This window comes from Papio anubis, chromosome 5 (genome assembly GCF_008728515.1).
Source record: "Papio anubis isolate 15944 chromosome 5, Panubis1.0, whole genome shotgun sequence".
Taxonomy (NCBI): Eukaryota; Metazoa; Chordata; class Mammalia; order Primates; family Cercopithecidae; genus Papio; species Papio anubis.
The window spans coordinates 164821158-164835899 of NC_044980.1; the positions used below are offsets into that span (position 1 = coordinate 164821158).

At 44.7% G+C, this 14742-nt stretch overlaps 1 protein-coding gene across 1 annotated transcript; it reads left to right on the top strand.

Moving 5' to 3' along the window:
- Positions 1 to 446: 446 nt before the first annotated feature.
- On the top strand, positions 447 to 10130 carry EFCAB9 (EF-hand calcium binding domain 9). Its single transcript, XM_003900520.5, is given in 5 exon segments — positions 447 to 649; positions 6071 to 6219; positions 7219 to 7395; positions 9869 to 9958; positions 9960 to 10130. Coding segments are annotated over 5 exon segments (612 nt in total). The 5' UTR covers positions 447 to 513; the 3' UTR covers positions 10020 to 10130.
- Positions 10131 to 14742: the final 4612 nt, after the last annotated feature.

Here is a 14742-nt window from a genome sequence, read left to right on the forward strand (position 1 = left end):
TGCACTCCAGCCTGGGTGACAGAGTGAGACTCTGTCTCAAAAACAAAAACAAAACAAAAAAAAAGAAAGAAAACTTCCTCTGTTTGGCATTATTATACTGTAGCTATTCTAGGCTCTTTTAGTACTTTTCCATGTGTTTTTCAATTTTTCTTGTTTCTAATAAATGATTTAGGCTATAAATGCTCTGAAAACCACTTGGGCTGTGTAGCAGTTTTCCTGTGTAGCACATTCTCTCATTCGTTTCTCAACAGCCTGTGGATCTCTTTCAGAACTGATTGTATTTTAGTGAAACAAGGATAATCACATTACCAAGAGGTTTCGGACAACAGATATCTATCTATAGCATAGCTGGAAAAATGAAGAAGCAGCAATTTTAATTTTTGACTGTTTCCTCTGATGTGTTTACCTTTACTGCTGCCAGATCTCAGACACCCTATCCAACATTCTACTTCTGAGGCAGAATTCTGTATTCTATTTCTGGTTGCCAGAGCCTTCAGTTTACAGAGTCCTAAGATGAGACTGAAGAAAGGATCGTTTCTGTGGTACCTCTATCTGGACAAAATATACTGTTTATTATCCGTGAGAAACGTGAAGGCTTTGGCGGAATATTTCCACATTCTGGATGTGCACGGCAAGAACACCTTGAATGGTCAGTACTTTCAGACACGTCTCCTCTGGGTCCTTACCTGGGTTTAGGTAATGTGCAGGAAAACTTGCAGAGCCAGAAACTATTTTGTTAGTACTTTTTTTTTTTTTTTTTTTTTTTTTGAGATGGAGTCTTGCTCTGTTACCCAGGCTGGAGTGCAGTGGCACGATCTCGGCTCACTGCAATCTCCGATTCCAGGGTTCAAGCGATTCTCCTGCCTCAGCCTCCTGAGTAGCTGGGATTACAGGTGCCCGCCACCACGCCCGGCTAATTTTTTTGTATTTTTAGTAGAGATGGAGTTTCACCATGTTGGCCAGGCTGGTCTCGAACTCCTGACATCAGGTGATCCTCCCGCCTCGGCCTCCCTAAGTGCTGGGATTACAGGTGTGAGCTACTGCACCTGGCCTGTTAGTAAATATTTTATCTTCTAGTTGAAGCACAGAGAGAAGTTGCCAACTCAGAATTGACATTGAGGACAGGTCAGCTGGGAGGAGAAAATTGCAGACTCTGGTGGAATCCTGGCTCCACACCCATTATTCCTTGGTGATGTGGATAATACAACATCACCCTCTCTAAGTCTCATTTTCCTCATCTAGAGGTGAGGCTTCTCATAATGGAGTCCATCTCATAGTTGGAAAAAAAAGAAGATAATGAGATAATGTATGGCAAATGCTTAGCACAGTGATGCATCGTAAGGACTTAATAAGTGTTTGTTATTATTCTAATTATTATTCTTGGGAGCTGAGCCCCACTCAGGCACTAACTCTGGAGACCCCTCAGCAAGACTCTTCTTATCTGTCATAGGGGACGTTTGAATCTGATGAGCTGCAGGGTCCCTTCTACTCACTGCTACTTGTGAATGACCAAAAAAAAAAAAAAAAACTGCAGATCTCAGCCGTGCTTGTTGAGTTCACAAAATAATAGACGTCCAATTAAAACACTTTAGGTTATTTTTAGGACTGAGTAGAAATAAGGTATCCTATCCATTCACTCGTTCTGACCTCAGAGAGAGAAATGTCATTTGTGAGTAAGGGGCTCCTCAGTCATGATTTTAAGGAGCTCATTCAATTTTTAAAAACAATAAAAAGAGGACACCTTCTTTTTCTCTTTACATAGAGATTTACATACAGTGCGTTGCCAAATCTTCGCAATAACCCTGCCCTAGATAAGACAGCTGCCGGGGACCTAGCGGTAAATAAAAGGCTGAGATGGAAATGCTGGGCTCTCTGCCTGCAAAGCCCACGCTGAGTCTTGCTGGGATGCTTGAGGAGTCTAAGCTCCCTGGCAACCAGATCACTCCCTGCTGATGCAACACCCAGGAGGTAACGCCATGCTCATGTCTTCTGGTCACAGAGGGACTGGAGAGTGACCTGGAAGGGTGAAGGCACAGCCTTAATGTTTGCCTTCCTGTGGGAGAATGACTTAAGGCCTTGGAGACTTGGGTGAGCCAGAGTCCACCAGTTTCAAAACAGTCTCTATTTATTTATTTATTTATTTATTTTTATTTATTTACTTAATTTATTTATTTGGGACGGAGTCTCGCTCTGTCGCCCAGGCTGGAGTGCACTGGCCCAATCTTGGCTCATTGCAGCCTCCACCTCCCGGGTTCAAGCGATTCTCCTGCCTCAGCTTCCTAAGTAGCTGGGACTACAGCTGTACACCACCACACCAGCTAATTTCTGTATTTTTAGTAAAGACGGGCGGGGTTTCATTATGTTGGCCAGGCTAGTCTTGAACTCTTGCCCTCAAGTGATCCGCCCACCGCAGCCACCCAAAGTGCTGGGATTACAGGTGTGAGCCATCACACCTGGTCTCAAAACACTCTTTGTTAAGTAGCCACTAAGTTGCACCTGGAAACATTTCTCAAGGAGCAACTACACAAACATCACTGTGTATACATGTGGTGTGTTGTTTCCAGGTGCTCATATCCAGGGAGGTGTGGAGAAGGAACATCAAGAGGCGGTCAGAAGCCCCCAAATCATGACATTGTATTGTGACTACTGATTCACTGTGCCTTTAGCTGGCTGCAGTTGGGACTCCACATTACACAGATATGTTTTACGTATTCAGTGGAGACATTTTTTTTTTTTTGAGACCCAGTCTCGCTCTGTCGCCTAGGCGTGATCTTGCCTTACTGCAAGCTCCATCCCCTGGGTTCACGCCATTCTCCTGCCTCAGCCTCTGAGTAGCTGGGACTACAGGCGACTGCCACCATGCCGGGCTAATTTTTTGCATTTTTAGTAGAGACGGGGTTTCACCATGTTAGCCAGGATGGTCTCGATCTTCTGACCTCATGATCCACCCGCCTTGGCCTCCCAAAGTGCTGGGATTACAGGCGTGAGCCACCGCGCCCGGCCTTTTTTTTTTTTGAGATGGAGTTTCACTCTTGTTGCTCAGGTTGGGGTGCGATGGCGCGATCTTGGCTCACTGCAACCTCCGCCTCCTGAGTTCCAGTGATTCTCCTGCCTCAGCCTCCCGAGTAGCTGGGATTACAGGCATGTGGCACCACATCTGGCTAATTTTGTATTTTTAGTAGAGATGGGGTTTCTCCATGTTGGTCAGGCTGGTCTCAAACTGCTGACCTCAGGTGATCCTCCTACCTCGGCCTCCCAAAGTGTTGGGATTACAGGTGTGAGCCACCGCACCCTGCCAGTGGAGCCATTTCTTATGCAGGAGATAGTTTCTGTAATCAGTGAGTAAGGGGAAACACATGTAGATAAATGTAAAAATCCCTCATTACTGTGATTTGTACATACAACTGTAGACAGCCACACACCACTGTGTAAATGTATTGCCATGTTTGTTTTTTTCATCTTTTATTCATGATTAATGAGTAGAATGGCAGGCAAAAACTTCTATGTACTCGGTATGCAACAAGATCTTGTAAATGAAAACAAAAAAGAAAACAAAAAACTTTCCAGTTTTTAAAGAGTTTTTCAGTATTTTTTCTTCTGAACGTATATGATTAAATATGCATTAACTAATGCACGAAAGAGCTTCACCGTGGAAAAAACACCACGGTCAGGCAAATCCACACTCAAATCCCAGCTCTGCCACTCACTATGTGAGGCACAACCTTTTTTTTTTTTTTGGAAACAAAGTTTCACTTTTGTCATCTAGGCTGGAGTGCAGTGGCACAACCTCGGCTCACCACAACTTCTGCCTCCCGGGTTCAAACAATTCTCCTGCCTCAGCCTCCCGAGTAGCTGGGATTACAGGCATGTGCCACCATGCCTGGCTAATTTTGTATTTTTAGTAGAGATGGGTTTTCTCCATGAGGTCAGGCTGATCTCCTCCCGACCTCAGGTAATCCGCCTGCCTCAGCCTTCCAAAGTGCTAGGATTGCAGACATGAGCCACTGCGCCCAGCGTGAGGCACACCTTTGCTGTTCAATGTGTGGTCCTCAGATTAGCCGCAGCCACATCACCTAGGAGCTTGGAGAAATGGGCAGTCTCAAGTTCCATGCCAGATTTATTCAATCAGAATCTGTAGTTTTACAATATCCCCCAAGTGATTGGTATCCCCATTACAGTATAAGAAATGCTAATACACACTAATTGATATTTGAGACTTACTATAAAGGGTATTGTGTCTGGAGTTGGTTCCTTCTGGTGGGTTCAAGTGGTCTCCCTGACTTCAAGAATGAAGCTGCAGATGCTCGCAGTGAATGTTACAGCTCTTAAAGGTGGCCCAGACCCAAAGAGTAAGCAGCAGCAAGATTTATTGTGAAGAGCAAAAGAACAAAGCTCCCATAGCGTGGAAGGGGACCCAAGTGGGTTGCCGCTGCTGGCTGGGGTGGCCAGTTTTTATTCTGTTATTTGTCCCTGCCCACATCCTGATTGGTCCATTTTACAGTTCTAATTGGTCCATTTTACGGAGTGCTGATTTGTCTATTTTACAGAGTGTTGATTGCTGCATTTACAATCCTTTAGCTAGACACAGAGTGCTAATTGGTGCATTTTTACAGAGTGCTGATTGGTGTATTTACAATCCTTTAGCTAGACATAGAGCGCTCATTGGTTTTTTTTACACAATGTTGATTGGTGCATTCACAATCCTTTAGCTAGACACAGAGTGCTGATTGGTGTGTTTTTACAATCCTCTTGTAAGACAGAAAAGTTCTCCAAGTCCCCCACTCGACTCAGGAAGTCCAGTTGGCTTCACCTCTCAGTATGATGCCACTTTCTCTGTAGGGTTATCAGGATTTAGTGACATGTGGCATTTAAAGTGCCTAACATGGCTGGGTGCACTGGCTTACACACACACATATATATTATTTTATATAAATATAATCTCAGCAGTTTGGGAGGCAGCGGCAGGTGGATTGCTTGAGCCCAGGAGTTCGAGACCAGTCTGGGCAACATAAGGAGACCCCATGTCTACAAAAAATTAAAAAATTACCTGGACATGGTGGCATGCACCTGTGGTCCCAGCTACTTGGGAGGCTGGGGTGGGAGGATCATTTGAGCCTGGGAGGTTGAGGCTGCAGTGAGCTATGAATGTGCCATTGCACTCCAGCCAAAAAATAAATAAAAAATAAATAAAGTGCCTAACACATAAGGTGGTAAATAAGGTTTGTTCCCTTCCCCCTACAGCCAAATGCATTTGCTTTATACAAGCATGAGGCATATCAAGGCGTTTATAGATGGGGAATGACTTTTGTTGTTGTTTTTGAGACAGAGTCTTGCTCTGTTGCCCAGACTGGAGTGTGGTAGCACAATCTCGGCTCACTGCAACCTCTGTCTCCTGGGTTCAAGCAATTCTTCTGCCTCAGCCTTCTGAGTAGCTGGTACTACAGGTGTGTGCCACCACGCCTGGCTAATTTTTGTATTTTTAATGGAGACAGGGTTTCCCCATGTTGGCTAGGCTGGTCTCGAACTCCTGACCTTGTGATTCACCTGCCTTGGCCTCCCAAAGTGCTGGGATTACAGGCATGAGCCACCGCGCCTGGCCGAGGGGGAATGATTTTTTTATTCCTCATTTTAATTATCTCAAGAGAAAGGCTCAGGAAAAACATCAGCATCTCCAAGAAAGTGTTCTCAGTCCCCAGTGAGAATTACGCTCTCCCTTTCATACATGAGGAGCACTTTGTGCCCGTTTTATATGTTAGCACTTTGCCTTTTATTAGTGCTGTGTGCACATCTGTCTGCTCCATGCAGTGTGTGAGCTGCGGGCAGGAGCCAAGCCCTGTCCACGATCTCATTCTCCACAACTCCAGGTCCAGTGCTTTTCCACAAGCTCAAGGGCGATGAAGGATTGAGGAATTGTAGAAAGTACAGTGGCAAAGCCAGAAACAAAATGTTATCATCATTCTTCCTAGATCAACAAGCTTCCAACATCACTACCGTTTACGTGGCTTCTAGCTGTTTAGCATTTTGGAGCTATATTCAAATAACACATCTCCTCACCTGTCCACCTTAACAGATGTGCTGTTCTATCACTTCCTTCATCATGTGACTGACTTGAAAAAGGCACAGATCAACATTGTGTTTGACATGCTGGACTGGAACGCTGTGGGCGAGATCGGCTTTGAGCAGTTCTACATGCTGGTGTGTATGCTGCTGGCCCACGAGGCAAGTAACCGCACAGCTGCTACCATCCTCTTGCTAATGGGAGCACTGAATTAGGAATACATCAGTTTTCCTCCTTTCACTAAAAAGAGGAAGAAAAGATGGGTGGGGAAAATGAGTTTTGGTTCCCGAATGATTCAGGTTTTTCAACAGCCTCTCCCTGCTTCAGCCCCAGCCTCTTGGCCGCCCTCCTACTCTGCCCTTCCTCATAGAGGACAGATGTGGCCCATTGCATCCCTTCTTGGCATTCCTTTCCTCACTCGCTCTAGCTGGTGATTTTCAGAGAATCACCAGCTAGCTCAAGCGCCTCACTCCTTCTGAGGTCTTTTCTTACCATATATACATTTCCAGTATGTACTTACCCAGTTCCTTTTTTTTTTTTTTTTTTTTGAGACTGAGTCTCGATCTAGCCCAGGCTGGAGTGCAGTGGCGTGATCTCGGCTCACTGCAACCTCCACCATCTGGGTTCAATAGATCAAGTAGCTGGGACTACAGGTGCACACCCCCCCCCACTCCTGGCTAATTTTTTGTATTTTTAGTAGAGATGGGGTTTCACTATATTGGCCAGGCTGGTCTCAAAGTCCTGACCTCAAGTGATCTGCCCGCCTTGAGCCTCCTGAAGTGCTGGGATTATAGGTGTGAGCCACCGCACCCGCCCTCAGTTCCCGTTTTTTTGAGGGAAGGAGGTCATCATTTTATCACCCATGCCATGATGTTCCACAAGACTTTCACTGAACGTAAGGAAATGCATTATAGTAACCAGAGTTCTGTCTAGCAGAATTGATCATTACAGGTGGCAGAATTCAAGTTCCTTTTGAATGCAGACACTGAAGTAAGACTTCCTGCATCGATGATAGAACCCTTTCAGCCCTGAGCTTCTGATTTTCTCTTTTGCTTTTAGCTCTCTAGGGAAGGGGCTGGTGAAGATACGTCTTGAGGAAACAAGTTAGAAAGCAGCGTTGACAACACTGTTGCTCATCTCACCTATTTCTCTTGCACTAGAACCATTTGGAAGGACAGTTTATGTACCGTCATTCCCGGCCTGTCTTTGACTTGCTTGACCTGAAAGGGGATCTGAGAATTGGTGCAAAAAACTTTGGAATGTACAGATTTCTCTTCAATATTCACAAACAGGAACTCAAAGATCTCTTCCATGACTTTGACGTTACAGGTGACAATGTAAGTACAGACCAAAATGTGGCATCTGTGTGGCAGTCCCTTTCCTTCCATAAGCAGAGAAAAATGTCTTACTACATATAGAAGAGATGGGAGAGGAGGAGGGCGGGAAAAACCTACTCAAATAAGCATATTGCATGGCACTAGGATCAGAAAAAAACTTAAGACTTATGGGCCCTTGAAGAGAAAGGGTGGACTAACTGCTATATCATGGCCAGGCTCAGGGGCTCATGCCTATAATCCCAGGACTTTGGGAGGCTGAAGCGGGAAGATCACCTGAGGACAGGAGTTTGAGACTATTTACTAGCCTGGTCAACATTGTGAAACCCTGTCTCTACTAAAAATACAAAAATACAAAAATTGGCTGGGTGTGGTGGCTTACGCCTATAATCCCAGAATTGGGAGGCTGAGGTGGGCGGATCACCTGAGACCAGGAGTTTGAGACCAGCCTGACCAATATGGAGAAACCCCATCCCTACTAAAGATACAAAATTAGCTGGGCGTGGTGGCACATGCCTGTAATCCCAGATACTTAGAAGGCTGAGGCAGGAGAATCGCTTGAACCCGGGAGGCGGAGGTTGCGGTGAGCCAAGATCATGCCATTGCATTGTACTCTAGCCTGGGCAACAAGAGGGAAACTCCGACTTAAAAACAAGAACAACAAAAATTAGCCGGGCGTGGTGGCAGGCGCCTGCAATCCCAGCTACTCGGAAGGCTGAGGCAGAAGAATCGCTTGAATCGAGGAGGTGGAGGTTGCAGTGAGTTGTGATCACACCGCTGCGCTCTAGCCTGGGGGACACAAGGAGACTCCGTCTCAACAAACAAACAAACAAAAAATGCTACATCATATAATATGGATACAAAATTATACTTTAGAGGAAATTTAATCATATGGTAGTAGTTTGGTGTTGGGGGAAGAGTTTGTAGATTTGAATTAAACAGGAAGAGATTATATGATGAATGAGAGCATGTGAGCATAATCCTAAGGGCTGGGGACTGTGGTGCACACCTGTAGTCACAGCTCCTTGGGAGGCTGAGAAGGGAGGATCGCTTGAGCCCAGGAGTTCCAGGCCAGCCTGGGCAGCATAGTGAGATCCTGTCTCAAAAAAAAAGATTCCTAAGAGAAAGCTGTGGTGAAGAGAGTTAATTCTGCCTATTTAAAGAGGAAATCCACTTTGGGGAAACAAGTGGCAGCTAAGGTTGAAAACAATGATCACACTGTGAACATCCTTAGGTGCCAGCCTGAAACCTCTGGACTTGACATGGCAAAGGTCGGTGAAAAAAGTAATCGCGGTTTTTGCCATTGAAAGCTGGCAGGCTGGGGCTGGGCGCGGTGGCTCACGCCTGTAATCCCAGCACTTTGGGAGGCCGAGGCCAGTGGATTATGAGGTCAGGAGATCGAGACCATCCTGGCTAACACAGTGAAACCCTGTCTCTACTAAAAATACAAAAAAATTAGCTGGGCGTGGTGGCGGGCGCCTGCAGTCCCAGCTTCTCGGGAGGCTGAGTCAGCAGAATGGTGTGAACCTGGGAGGCGGAGCTTGCAGTGAGCCGAGATGGCGCCACTGCACTCCAGCCTGGGCGTCAGAGCAAGACTCAGTGTCAAAAAAAGAAAGAAAAGTAATGGCAAAAGCCACAATTACTTTTGCCTTTTGTACCAACCTAATAGAAGAAAGTGACCTTTGTGCTGGGCACCATGGCTCATGACTGTAATCCCAACACTTTGGGAGGCTGGGGTGGGCGGATCACTTGAGGCCAGGAGTTTGAGATCAGCCTGGCCAACATGGTGAAACCCTGTCTCTACTAAAAATGTAAGAATTAGCCAGGTGTGGTGGCACATGCTTGTAAGCCCAGTTACTCAGGAGGCTGAGATGGGAGAATTGCTTGAACCAGGGAGGCGGAGGTTGCAGTGAACTAAGATCATACCACTGCACTCCAGCTTGGGTGACCAAGTGAGACAACGTCTCAAAAAAAAAAAAAAAAGAGGCCGGGTGCAGTGGTTTACGCCTGTAATCCGAGCACTTTGGGAGGCTGAGGCGGGTGGGTCATGAGGTCAGGAGTTTGAGACCAGCCTGACCAACATGGTGAAACCCCGTCTCTACTAAAAATACAAAAATTAGCCAGGTGTGGTGGTGTGCATCTGTAATCCCAGCTACTCAGGAGGCTGAGGCAGGGGAATCACTTGAACCTGGGAGGCGGAGGTTGCAGTGAGCCGAGATAGCACCATTGCACTCCAACCTGGGTGACAGAGAGGGATTCCGTCTCAAAAAAAAAAGTGACCCTTGTTCCTTTAGCATCTACAATAGACTATTCCTGGGTACTCGACTACAATCAGACTATAATTATGCCCCAATTACTGAGTGTCTTTAATTTTCCAAGTTTTAAAAACAAAAATGAATACAATCCTGCTATCATCTGAAACAAAGTATCAAGTTTTTCCTGAAATAATTTTTCTTTTTTCCCCCCCAACCCAAAGCTTCTTAATTATCAGGAATTTAAGCTGTATACAATCATCTACATTGACAAATTACAGAGGAGGCAGAAAACAGAGGAGAAAGAAAAAGAAGACGGAAAAAGTAGAGAGAACAAGAAGTCTCTACTCGAAAAGAAAATGTCACATGAAGTAGATGTAAGCCGAAAGAGTCTCTTGGAAAAAAATGAGATCTGAAAGTACAGAACATGAACGTTGATGAAGACTGTTAACATGTCTAAAAATAAATTCAGAGCATCAAAGTGGATATCTTTATAATTTTTTTTTTTTTTTGAGACACAGTCTTGCTGTATCGCCCAGGTTATAGTGCAGTGGCATGATCTGGGCTCACTGCAACCTCTGCCTCCTGGGTTCAAGTGATTCTCATGTCTCAGTCTCCCGAGTAGCTGGGATTACCACCATATCCAGCTAATTTTTTGTATTTTTAGTAGAGATGGGGTTTCACCATGTTGCCCAGGCTGGTCTCAAATTCCTGACCTCAAGTTATCCACCCACCTTAGCCTCCCAAAGTGCTGGGATTACAGGTGTGAGCACTGTACCCAGCCAAGTTCTGAATTTTAATAACCTCGTGACCTCACACAGAACTCACAATAATGTAATGTGGAATAACCACTTTCATATTGTTGACATGTCTCAATTCTGCTGCTGCTTTTCAGATCAACCCTGATCAATAGCTTCCTCTGTATTCAACTAATTGCTAACACAACATACTGGAGCCAGGTAGGTGAAAGAAGCTGCAGCTTTCCTGATATTGGTCATTAGTGGTCCAACAGCCTCCTACTTCTTAGGCTAAGGCCACTTAGGTGCCTGAGATTTCAAATTAGCCAATGGTGAAGTGCTCCAACCACACAGTAGTTGACATTTAAGGATATGGAGGCTATGTTCTTCTTAGAATCTTAATTATTCTGAGTTAAGTACTTAAACAAGTGTACCAAATTTACTAGGGTAAAATAATAATTATTATTTTTTGAGACCAAGTCTTGCTCTGTCACCCAGGCTGGAGTGCACTAGCGCAATCTCGGCTCACTGCAACCTCTGCCTCCCGGGTTCAAGCGATTCTCCCTGCCTCAGCCTCCCGAGTAGCTGGGACTACAGGCGCACGCCACCATGCTCGGCTAATTTTCGTATTTTTAGTAGAGACGGGGTTTTACCGTATTAGCCAGGTTGGTCTCAAACTCCTGACCTCGTGACTCGCCTGCCTCGGCCTTCCAAAGTGCTGGGATTACAGGCGTGAGCCATCGTGCCTGGCCCGGTAAAATAATTATTACATGCCCTTGCATAATTTTAATTTTTTGATGCCTTGAATAATTTAAAAATATTTTTTGGGATGGGACTTATGACTCCTCTCTACCCAACTGTACTGTAATGTTATTGATGACAGCTACCATATAATCATGTGCTTGCTATGGGTTAGGTAGTTCTTTAAATGCATGATTTATTCTTATGGCCCTACGAATTAGGTATTATTATCCTCAATGTGCAGATGAGAAAATTGAGACCTAGAAAGATTAAGGACCTTACATATAGCTCGCAAGAGGGAGGACCAGGATTCAAATTCAAGGTCAATTAGATGCCTGTGCTTAGAGCCAGTATCTGAGTAGCTCATTTTAGTTTCAGCAGATTCAAGTTTTAAGCTGGGATTTCATTGGCTTGGAAATCTATTCTGCATAATATTATTAATCACCACATCTCCTGCTACCATAAATTCCTCAGGAAAGAAGTTAAATACAGCTCAAAAAATAAATACAGCTCATTTACTATAAACCAAGAATTTCTTAAGGATACATTAAATAATATAACTGGCCTTAAGGAATTCCATGAGTTCCAAAGTACTTAACATCAAAAATAGAATTTAATTACGCTTTGTCAATGTGCAACAGACAAGAATACTGCTTATCTAAGATTGTCATTCATAAGTTAAACTTGTAAATAACAGCAAATAATTACTCTCTCTCTATATGTAATAGACATGGGATTTTGATTTCATGCTTTCAAGTGTGACAAATGTACTTAGCAGCCAAAACTTCTCTTCCCCACAATGGTACCAGAAAAGCAAACACAACTCAAGACACTTGACCTCTGATACAGGGATAATGGTATGTATCTCACGAAATTGTGAAAAACGAAAAGGTGCAAGGCATCTCACTACAGTGCTCTTCCCTTCCTTTGATTTGGTGAAGAGTTTGCAATTACTCTCCAAGGAGAAACTCTCTGGCAAGCAAGTATGGACACTACTACACCTACCCACTGTACTGAAAGATGAGCACTATCTGTTCAGAAAATGGCAGCTAGAGATTAGCCATAGTTCCAAAGTGACCCTCTAAGCTCATCTTGGTATAAACTGTTTCTGCTTCTTGTGGCAGCCTCCATGGCTTTTGCCACCAGATAGCCTTGGGATCTAGGCATGGTTTTGGGAGAAGAAATTTCAGTGAGGTTTCAGGAAGGCTTCTCTCTCCTATTTTCCAGAGGGGTCCTGAGATATATAAAGGGTAACCATGGCCGGGTGTAGTGGCTCAAGCCTGTAACCCTGAGGCCGGTAGGTGGATCACTTGGACCAGGAGTTCGAGACCAGCCTGGGCAACATGGTGAGGCCCTTGCCCCATTAAAACAAACAAGGCCGGGCGCTGGTGGCTCAAGGCCTGTAATCCCAGCACTTTGGGAGGCCGAGACGGGCGGATCACCAGGTCAGGAGATCGAGACCATCCTGGCTGACACGGTGAAACCCCGCCTCTACTAAAATACAAAAAAACTAGCTGGCGAGGTATGGCTTCGTAGTCCCAGCTACCCGAGGCTGAGGCAGGAGAATGGCATGAACCCGGGAGGCGAGCCAGTGAGCCAAGATCACGCCACTGCACTCCAGCCTGGGCGGCAGAGCCGGTGACTCTGTCTCAAAACAAACAAACAAAAACAAACAAAAGGGTAACCATGGATATGTATTTTTTCAGATATGGTCTCTCAAGCAATGAAAATACTATACTCTTTAATGTTTCAGGATGGGGGCATGGAGAAAAGATGGCCAAAGATAATAGGTACATACAGGTACTGATTTAGGATAATTTAAAACCACATCAAATGACTGAAGTTTCAGGAATGAGCAGTTTTGTAAGTTTTCCCCTCCACTCTGGAAACCATTAGGGTGGCTATAAAAAGTATAATTAATCAACTATCAGTTTTTTTTTTTTTTTTGAGATGGAGTTTCGCTCTTGCTGGAGTGCAATGACGCAATCTCAGCTCACTGCAACCTTCACCTCCTAGTTCAAGCGATTCTCCTACTTCAGCCTCCTGAGCAGCTGGGATTACATGTGCCCGCCACCACGCCCAGCTAATGTTTGTATTTTTAGTAGAGACGGGGTTTCACCATGTTGGTCAGGCTAGTCTTGAACTCCTGACCTCAGGTGATCTGCCTGCCTCAGCCTCCCAAAGTGCTGGGATTACAGGTGAGTCACCGTGCCCAGCCCAACTATCAGATTTTTAAAATGTTCTTCCTTTTAAGAGCATCTTCCTAAACTGGATGCTTCTAGAATGGTATCAGTAAACTGAGCATCTCTCTGAATTGCTCACACTGAAACTTAGTGTCAAAACGAAAATTCAAATGCACAATTTCAGTGATACTCTTTTGGGACTTAGTAGTACAATTTATAAAACAATCTACTAATGTACACTTTAGGACTTTTTTTTTTTTTTTTTTTTTTTGAGAGAGTCTTGCTCTGTCGCCCAGGCTGGAGTGCAGTGGTGCCATCTTGGCTCACTGCAAGCTCCACCTCCCAGGTTCAGGCCATTCTCCTGACTCAGCCTCCTGAGTAGCTGGGACTATAGGCGCCTGCAACCACGCTCAGCCAATTTTTTTGTATTTTTAGTAGAGACGGGGTTTCACTGTGTTAGCCAGGATGGTCTCGATCTCCTGACCTTGTGATTCGCCTGCCTCGGCCTCCCAAAGTGCTGGAATTACAGGCATGAGCCACCGCGGCCGGCCACTTTAGGACTTTTTCATAATTACATTTTATGATAAAAAATTTTAAATGTGTTTGTAGGTATGTATTAGATGCTTCAATGTAAGTTTCACTATTTCCACAGTGAAATAGCCCATCAGATTATGCTTTTAAGGGTAGAGTTTACTCTTCAATGTACATTTAGGTATGTTTTTGGATGGTACCAACACTCTGTATCATTACTATGTCACAGTTGCACTGAAATGTTTTGGTCAACCAAGTGTGTTCAGGTGGCCTCAGCCTTGGGGAGAGAGCAGCACCTGCAGAGGTAGAGGAATGCAGGCCTAATGGGAGGGAGGGCTTACCCAGCTACAGTTTCAGCCCAGGCCAACAGACTGGTTCCTCCACAATCTACATCCACTACAAAGAGGGAAGACATTTGGAGGAAGCTAACCATAAATAAAGTGAGATCATTTATTAGGTTGGTGCAAAGGGGATTGCAGTTTTGCCATTGCGTTTAATGCTTTTAATGCCAGTGGCAAAAACTGCAGTTCCCTTTGCATCAACACAACATCTTCCACCAGTCCTTAGAGTTCACGTCTTATCATCTTAAGCCTCATACTAAAGACAATGATTAGAAAGAGACAAATGCACTGTGCTGACATCTGCTGAGTGGGACAGTTACCCACCTTCACAGCCTACAGAACCAGGAGGATCAGAGGAGCCACAAGAGGCCCAAACAGACATCACAGAAGATTGGCTATAGCAAGGGAGGTTATCAGCTTCATTCTTTCCTCTCCATAAGTAAAAACACTAAATTACAGTATTTGAGAGTTGGAGGTGGACACAATGTATATCTGCTAATTTGTCCAATTAATAAGACCATTAAAACACTATAGTGTCTTAAAAACTTGTCATAAAATAAGGATT